Below are 9,678 nucleotides of genomic sequence, written 5' to 3' on the forward strand. Positions count from 1 at the left end.
AAAGAAAGAAAGAAAATGAAGTCCTTAGAAGTTATTAAAGTTCTGTTTGGATATAAATGTTTTTTTAGGTGCCTTTCTTCATTACATAAGCAACACAGTACAACCTTCATGACATTTTAAATTCTCTGAAATTGTCTTTTTAAAGCACTCTAAAATAGAAGCTATCAGAATTGAGATCCAACTTGCCTTTTTTATTTTACTACATAAAACAATGCCTAGAATTCTACAGGTATTCATTAGGTAAAATCTTTTAATACCCATGAATTAGTATAATTAATATAATTAAAATATCTACATGAAAAACAAAAGTCCTAAAATATTTAACATTATACTAAATATATTTAATGATAGTTTTTCTTGTTATGTATTAATTTATTTTTTTATGCATGGACAGGTAAAGAAAAAGGCACTTACTAAAAATCTCTAAAATATTTATAATGGTTATTTGTATAAATATACAACTTATATAGAGCAATTTTAGTCTATTGGAGACACAATTGAGAGTCTGTTCCATAAAATTTGGTCACAGTAGTAGTATATAAGCATTTTATTATTAAACATTTTTATTTATTAAACATTTTCATTTTTATTAAGTAGTTGTATAAAGGGGTTACAATTCAACGTGTCAGTTTATGAGTACAATGCATTATGGTCAATGTCTTGCAAATAAAATAAATGTTTTTTTTTTAATTCTGAAAAATATTCTTGACTGGGTAACATTAACTCAGTTCAGCAGTTTACTCAGAATTTGTTTCAAGTACTTTACTTTTGTAAAATTTTGTAAATTTTCCTGTCAGAATTGTCACTGAGATAATTACCCCTGCATGCAAATCTCTGTCATCTCAACTAGGATAGAAAAGATTAGATGGACTATTACATGGGGACAAATATTTACAATCTGGTTCCGTATGAATTTGTGTCCATTTATGTTGTCCAAATGGCTGTGAGGGTGTCCTTTTCACTGTACCCTTGTAGGCATCATCTTCACCATATTCTCCTGAACCACAGAGATGGAAGGTGAAGAGGGTGACAGAGCTGAGGTCACTAGGACCTCAGGTTAGGACCTCTGTTCTGTGAGCAGAGCCAGGCTACTACATAGAAGGAATCGGGGAGGTAGATACCAAGAGACAGGTAGAGAAGAAGGTATAATGAGCTCTTAAACCTTTCACCTTACCTCCGTTCCCCAGTCAAGAAATGCTGAGTTTCCATATGGGTTCCCCTTCTTAAGCTATTTACCAAAATGTTGTTACCTATCTAAAAACAATGTCACCAATAAAGGAGCTCTACTGAGTCACCACGAGGTCACTTTTCATTTGAAGGAGGCTTTCTTTAATAGAGTAATTGAGTTGTGATTCATTTGTTCACTTAACAAGTATTTATTGGGGCCTCACTCTATACTTAGCCCAATGCTTGAATGACAGAAATACAATAGAAGCAGATCTCTCCTCTCTAGGACTTTATCATTTAATTGTGTAGAATAAGATATATACACATGAAAAATACAAGTAGGAATGTAAAGCAGTCCGTAATTAAGTGCCATAATGAAGGCTAACTCCAGTTGATTAGTGGTTTGGAGTAATGAAGATTTTCTCATAAAAATGGGTAAGGATGAGGATGATTAGAAATGAGATTTGCTGGAGATAGCATTTGCTTTGAAAATCTTCACCTCAGGGGGAATTGAGCTCTCTTCTGGCTCAGTCTCACTTTTTTAGCACACCAGGCTCCAGGTTTCTGCTGGCTGACTTTACTGATGCATATCTCTGGGCCATACCTGGGCTTTCCCTCTGAAATGCTGAGTAGTGTAATTACTCCTGGAGTGAAAGGGGCTCTGGATAGGTTAACTCTTTGTTGTATTTAAACCAAGATGTGGCTAAAGTAAACTTCAGTATTCAGTAATGCTATACTCTGAGTTGTACTATTTCTGTGTTAAGTTTTTAAAATATCTTTTATGTGGTATTTCAGATTCATGGAAACAACTACTCTCATAAAGTGGACATCTTTTCTTTAGGCCTGATTCTGTTTGAATTGCTGTACCCATTTAGCACTCAGATGGAGAGAGTCAGGGTAAGTATCCTCCTCTTCAGACAAATCAAAGAAGAAAACTATCTACAAGTTATGAAAGAACTTTAAAATATAAACAAGAAGGCTGGGGATGTAGCTCAAGTGGAAGAGCACTTGCCTAGCAGACTGCAGGCCTTGGGTTCCATCCCTAGTACTGCAAAATAGATAAAACATGATGTACATAGAAAAATCAAAAAAGAAAAAGATTATTCATAATGCCAGCAGACTGACTAGAAGCAAAGAGACCATGTGAATAAGACTCATAGACAGCTTTTACTTAAAATTCAGTTTTCAAAACACATGTTTCATTGGATCAATTCGTTTGTCGTCATACCTTGTTTAGGATTAAATTCATAATAATTTAATAATATCTTGCACTCAATGCCTTTACAGTAAGTGAAAACCAGGAAAACAACATGGTAGTGAAAGTAGGGGGGTGAACTAGTGATAGCACTTGGCCATAAAATCCTTCCAGAGTCCTGACATGGGTGGCTCATGCCTATAATCCTAGCTACTCAGGAGTCTGAGATCTGAGGAACACGGTTCAAAGCCAGCCCAGGTAGGCTTATCTCCAATTAATCCCCAGAAAACCAGAAGTGGCACTGTGGCACAAAGTGGTAAGAGTGCTAACCTTGAACATAAAGATAGCCAAAAAAAAAAAAAACCTTGAGGACCAGTTACCACCCACTCTTATACTTAAAAGCTGGTAAGTTACACACAGAGCTGTTGTTTTGTTATTGTTTTTTTTCCTTCTCAGAGTAAAGTATGGCCATAGATTTTAAGACAGTACTGAAGGTCTTTTAAGAGTAAGTCTATCGGGCTGGGAATGTGGCTCAGTGGTAGAGAGCTTACCTAGCATGCATGAAGCCCTGGTTTGATTCCTTATTACCACATAAACAGAAAAAGCTGGGTGTGATGCTGTGGCTCTAGTGATAGAGTGCTAGCCTTGAGCAAAAGAAGCTCGGGGACAGTGCCCAGGCCCTGAGTCCAAGCCCCAGAACTGGCAAAAAAAAAAAAAAAGTAAGTCTATCAGTGCTGGTAGCTTAAGATGTGCTTGTCTCCAATTAACCACCAGAAAACCAGAAGTAAAGGTGTGGTTCAAGTGGTAGAGTGCCAGGCTTGAGTGAAAAAGCTAAGGAATACAGCACTCAGGTCCTGAGTTCAAGCCCTAGAACCAACACCAACAAAAATGTAAGCCTGTCATGTTCTTCAACATCCTTCCTAAGTTGTTTTACACGGCCGGTTGTTGTCCCTGGCACTTACCTTCCAATTTTCAAAGTTTATGCTCTTATCACCATTTCTTAATTTCTGCTGACTTCTGACCTTAGCAGAAGAGAAGGATTGGGTTTTGTTTGTTTATGCTGTTTATGGGAGTTGGGCCTGGGCACTGTCCCTGAATTTTTTTGTTCAAGGATAACACTCTAGCACTTGAGCCACAGCTCCACTGCCAGCTTTTTTCTGGTTAATTGAAATTAAGAATCTCATGGGCGGGGCTGGGGAGTTGGCTCAGTGGTAGAGCGCTTGCCCTGCATGCATGAGGCCCTTGGTTCGATTCCTCAGCACCACATAAGCAGAAAAAACCGGAAGTGGGACTGAGGCTCAAGTGGTAGAGCACTAGTCTACAGCTGAAAAGCTGAGGGACAGTGCCCAGGCCCAGAATTCAGGCCCCACGACCAACAAAAAAAAAGAATCTCATGGGCTCATCTGTCCAGGCTGGCTTCAAACCACAGTCCTCAGCCTCCTGAGGACCAAGAATTGCAAGTGTGAGCCATCAGTGCCCAGGTGAGAATGAAGTCCTAATACAGAACCAAAGGACTCATATATCTAATTAGAAAGAACTCAAGTGGTCTGTACAATAAGTGGAGAAAGAAAAGGTAAAGACTAAAGAACTAGATAACATCAGAATTTCTGGAGTTTTCCGTGCATTCTAGGCTAAGAGGTATATCTCCGTGGTAGAGAATGAGGCCCTCTGATTTAGTCTCCAGCACCACAAAAAAAAAAAAAAAAAATTCAAATAGAGCCCCAAGTCAAAGTAATGTAAAAATTAAATCTCACTTTTCTTTCTTTTTAGACCCTAACTGATGTAAGAAATCTTAAATTTCCACCACTATTTACTCAGAAATATCCTCACGAGGTATGTATGTTTTCATCCCATTCTCTTTCAAATAATATCAAGAACTTAAAGGGCCCTTAGCAGTTAACTCATCAGTTTTCTCATTTATAGAAGATAGGGAAGCTAAGGTCTAAAAATATAGGATCAGGCTCCCTAAAGAACAGCATTGGTTAGACCCTTCTCAGCCCAGGGCCCTGCGGAGGTCCAGCTGCAGGGGTTTCAGCCTGCTTAAAATTTTATTAAATGACTTTGCTTCAACAGTCCTGACCCTGGGCTTGAATAAGGCTGAGTCCCTCCAGTACCCCATAGAAGCAGTCAGGGTTAGGAGCAGACTGTTGATCTCTTTATTTTGGTGAACTTGCTAGAGCTCTTAAAAAAAAAAAAAAAAGACTTACGGGAAAAAAAGAGAGAAAGACACTAATTTCTGTTGATGATGGGTATCAAGGGTTATACCACACAGGAAGAATAAGATGGAAAAATTAAGCCGGTCTTGAAGGTAAAAAAATTATATGTAATAAACTTATAAAGTTGTCTTTTTTTTTACAGCTTTCATAGTACATATGCCCACTAACATATCATTTTAAAATTTATACATTGGTCAATCTTGAATTTCCTTAAATAAATTGAATTATAAAGTGAATTAGTCAGTATATGAACAAATTGGGAAAAGTCAAAATGTCTTTCAGTATTGTAAGTATAAGGAAAGCTTGCACTGAAACCAAATACTTTATAATATAATTAGATATGCTAATCTACAAAGTATGTTTTAATAAAGAAATATTCTGTCTTTCAAAATGGAGGAAGCTATTCTCAGCATGGCTCATAAGAATACATGGTAACATTCCAAACTATTCTAGAAAATCAAGAGGAAGTGCCGGGTGCTGCTCTGTGGCATGGTTACTTTTTAACTTAAAAATCTTATCAAATAATTGTAGACACATTCAGTAATAGATGATTGTTTTTATTTGATTTATTTATTTTTGTTGGTTGTAGGGCTTGAACTCAGGGCCCGGGCACTGTCCCTAAGCAATTTTGCCCAAGGATAATGCTCTACCACTTTGAGCCACAGTGCCACTTCCAGTTTTTGAGTGGATAATTGGAGATAAAGAGTTTCATAGAGACTTTTCTGCCCAGGTTTGCCTTCTGAGTAGCTAGAATTACAGGTGAGAGCCACTGGCACCCAACTGAATTTATTTTTAAAATCAAATGACCGCTTTGCTTCAAAGATAGGATTTTTAACTTTTATATGCTAGGAATACACCAATTGCCCCAAATTGTCCATGTTCATTTGGAGCAGAGGTTGGCATCTTAGGACCAGTAGATCAGATCTAGCGTGCCACCCATTTGTATAATAAAGTTTTACTGGAACACAGCCATTCTCTTGAACTTACATTTTATCTATGTCTGAGTTGGGCTTTCATGACAAAGTTGATCTGTCAAATCAGAAACTATATAGTTTGCAACTTTATATACAGACATTTTTGCTGGGTTTGAAGGTGTTAAAGGTGTTAAGAGCCTTCAGTGCTTACTAATCTGGCCCTTTCATCACAAAACAAATCTTCTATTTCAGTATTTGATGGTTCAAGACATGCTCTCCCCATCCCCCACGGAACGGCCTGAAGCCACAGACATCATTGAAAACGCTGTATTTGCAGACTTGGAGATTCCAGGAAAAACAGTGCTCAGACAGCGCTCCCGCTCCATGAGTTCATCGGGAACAAAACATTCCAGACAGTCCAGCACCTCTCACAGCCCTTTGCCCAGCAATTAGCTTTCACTTGTGCAAGCAACCCAAGCAGGTGACAGGACAGCCACTTCTGAGGAGGGTGGCATTCCAGATTGTTTTTTGCACAATTTTTCTTTCTTTTTTTTTTTTTTTTGTGCCAGTACAGGGGCTTGGACTCAGGGCCTCATGCGCTCACTTAGCTTTTTTGCTCAAGGCTAACTCTCTACTATTGGACTCATACCGCTGTTAGCTTTTTGCCAGTTAAATTGGAGATAAAAGTCTCGTGGATTTCTCTCCCTGGGCTGGCTTCGAACCACAATCCTCAGATCTCAGGCTCTTAAGTACCTAAGATTACAGCATGAGCCACTGAGACTCAGCTACTTTGCTCAGTTTTATTTGGACTGCTTTTTCTAAGTCAAATCAAACTGGATTTTAGGGCCTACCCTAATTTGAGCCAACTCTTGATGTTGCTGTACTTAAAGGAAAGGACTGTCTAAACAGTACACGGTCCTTATTCTTTGTTTATCTCCTAAGGCTAGCTGGCCAAACTATAAGAGCCTTCCCTCACCTTTTACCTAGGAAGTAGAAGCAATCCTTAAAATACAAAGAAATTTAAACTGGAAATATTTTTATAGTACAGGAGAATGCAAGTCCTCCATATAGTAACTATATTGTTCTAGAAACATGCTTTCAAGACATGATTTTTGAAACCGATTTCTAAGAAGCTGACTCCGTTTTTGTCCCTGGAGAGACAATGAATCTGCACTATTTTGGAGGACAAGTAGCACAAATTGTATGACAGTTTATGTCTGTAGTTTTATAGTCCTATTTTGTAGCATTCAATAGCTTTATTCCTTAGATGGTTCTAGGGAGAGTTGAAGAGCTTTTTGTACTTTTACCACCACTAAAGGGAAAATGAAGCTTTTTATGGAAATCAGTCAAAATTCTGGTTTGAGGAGGAAAGAAACTAGTAAAAAAAAAATGGATCATCTATTACAACTAACTTTCAACTATGGACTTTTGACATAATAAAATCTTAAAAGTTTTCTACATAATACTGTAGGTTGGTTCATCCCAAACTGATTATAGATTAATCATTTCACTTCTAACATGGTTTTATTTTTCCCTGTAAATATGTTTATTTTTTATTTATAAAAAAATTCTGAAATCAATCCATTTGGGTTGGTGATGTACAGAACGCACGTTAAGTGTGTTAACTATGATGACTTCTTTCAAGTCTAAATGATTTAATAAAAGTTTTTTAAATTACTTATGATTGGCTTTTATTTTGGAGTCCTAAAATGGAGATTTCCAGTTGCTATTCTCTTCCTCTTTAAGCTTCTCAGAACATTCCACTCAGCCTTCTGAAGGTTCACAACCCCCTACCACAGCCCTGGGAGCTAGTGTGACAGCCATTATTATTATTGTCATTCTACTTAGGACCAAACTCAGGTCCAGAAAGGTGCTGTGATTTTCTCAAGATGACAAAGCCAGCAAGAGCAGAACTGGGACAAAACCCAAGTAAATCTGATTCACGGTCAGTGTTTTGTATACTCTCTTGTACCACGAGATCTAGTTTTGCAAATCCTTACATGTTATAATTAGGACTTGTGTTGTTTTTAATCTTAGATACAGTTTGCTTGCCATCTTCAGGAAGTCAGCCTGAGGATGGGAGACAAGGGGTTGGACCAACAACACTTGACAAGTCCACAGCTGCCTTCTCACATGTCTACTGACTCCAAACCTAACCCCCTCTATACTGCTAAACTGGCATCTTTCCAACACCCCATGTACACACTGGCCTCTGCTTTTAGCACTTGGTACTAATTACATTTATCATTGTCAAGCTACAGATCAGCTAGTAGTTCTGGTACATGTTGGCCTCCCTCAGTCATCGTTATGGTTCACACGACAAAGCTACTTGTGATCCAGCACAGTCTAATGTAAAGCATGGTCCTTGGCTACGTATTTGCATATTGGGACTATAGGTACAACCCCAGGGCATCTGCAGCCCTCAGAAGTGAATAGCCAAATAGGAAAAAGAAGAAGACTTGTACTTATCATTGCAAATCCTGGGGAGTTTGGGTAGAATAAGGTGGCTGAGTAGAAGCCATCTTGGGGAGCCTGCTCTTAAAGATCAGGGATGTGTCCAATCATAGGGGTTCACATGGGTGGCAGGACTTAGAGTCCCTAGGTGGTGCCTGCCACCTATCAGGGCCCTGGGTCACCTGTCACAGAGAAGGAAGAATGATATCTCTACTACTCCCCCACCCACATAGACACTTTAGGATGACCTAAAGCAATGCCGTCATCCCATCTGTCCCCCATCTCCAGGCCACACGTGGTCTAAGAAGGTCTGAAGAGAATTCTCTAGTTTAGCCAGCCTCATTCTGTTCTTACTGTCCTACTGTGACCCACTCTTGCTGATTCTCTTGTGGGGAAGAGGAACTCCTGGCCATTGTCTAGTCTCAGAAATGTATAGAGAGGAGCTTCTGAGGTCTCTGTCCTGGTCAGGCCCATTCACAGTAGCAGCAGATAAGGACAACAGCCACTGCTGTCACCACCCCTACCTGGGCCCCAAGACTGGTTGGTGTGCATGCCACTGAGAGGGAGCTGTGTTCCCTGTAAAGCACCTGGACCTTGTCAGCATCTACTCAGAAAACAGATGTTTTACCTCACTAGGCACTGGGGCAGCTAAGACCAGAAACCTGTCTTTCAAGTAACAAAACAAATAGCAGCAGTGCCTGAGGAAATTCCCATTACCTACTAGGGGACACCACTGATGTGGGAATAACCACACAGTGTACCCCACACAGTCTGATGTCTAGCCCTCATTTTCCTGTGACACAGAGATGGCCAGTTTCTCTAACTGATTCAGTATTTGCTATGACCAAAGTTGCACATCACAAAGAGCCGACAGGGAGATTATATGCTACTTGTCTGGAACAAACTCAGCATCAAATAACAAGTCAGTAAAATAGCTTAGAAAGAGGGCCCTTCAATAAAAGGAGGAAGGAAGGTATTAAAGTGACACATACTTGTAACACTTCTGGCTTTTTTCTTTTTGCTTATGTGGTGCTGAGGAATCGAACCCAGGGCCTCATGCTTGCAAGGCAAGTGCTCTACCACTGAGCCACTTGGGAAGACTTCTTAATGATTAAATATCATTTGCATAGTTGAATGTGAAGAAATAAAGACCACAGGCATAGAAAAACCTATTCAATGAGATAACAGAAATCTTTCCTCATCTTGGGACATACAGAATAGACTAATAAAAACCAGAATAGACCGATAACAAAGTAATGAGATTGAACTAGTAACAAAATCTCACATAAAAAGTCCTGATTTCCCTTACTGAATTTTCCCATACTTTTTGGGGGGAGGGTGGGTTCTAAACTCAAGGCCTGGGTACTGTCCTTGAGCTTTTTTGCTCAAGGATAACACACTACTATTTGAGCCACAGTTCCACTTCAGGCTTTCTGGGGGTTAATTGGAGATAAAAGTCTCATATACTTTCCTGCCCCAGCTGGCTTCAAACCGGATCCTCAGATTTCAGCTTTCTGAGTAACTATTTCCAGTGTACTACTCAGCACCCAGTGAATTTCACCATATTTTTTTGGGGGGAGGGGTCCGGTGATGGGGCCTGAATTCTGGGCCTGGGCGCTGTCCCTCAGCTCTTCAGCTCAAGGCTAGCGCTCTACCACTTGAGCCACAGCACCACTTCCAGCTTTTTTTTCTTTTTGCTTATGTGGTGCTGTGGAATCGAACCCAGGGCCTC

At 39.5% G+C, this 9,678-nt stretch overlaps 1 protein-coding gene across 1 annotated transcript in view; it reads left to right on the plus strand.

Annotated features, from left to right (window-relative positions):
• Eif2ak3 (eukaryotic translation initiation factor 2-alpha kinase 3) overlaps nt 1-6,048 on the plus strand; it is a gene marked incomplete at its 5' end in the record, with an annotated part of 55,818 nt that extends 49,770 nt beyond the window's left edge. Inside the window, 3 exons of the mRNA XM_013035521.1 lie at nt 1,963-2,064; nt 4,133-4,195; nt 5,745-6,048. Of these exons, the coding sequence (XP_012890975.1) occupies nt 1,963-2,064; nt 4,133-4,195; nt 5,745-5,945 (366 nt within the window). The remainder of the gene's footprint in view (nt 1-1,962; nt 2,065-4,132; nt 4,196-5,744) is intronic.
• Between the last annotated feature and the right edge of the window lie 3,630 nt (nt 6,049-9,678).

This window comes from Dipodomys ordii, unplaced genomic scaffold (genome assembly GCF_000151885.1).
Source record: "Dipodomys ordii isolate 6190 unplaced genomic scaffold, Dord_2.0 Scaffold214, whole genome shotgun sequence".
Classification (NCBI taxonomy): Eukaryota; Metazoa; Chordata; class Mammalia; order Rodentia; family Heteromyidae; genus Dipodomys; species Dipodomys ordii.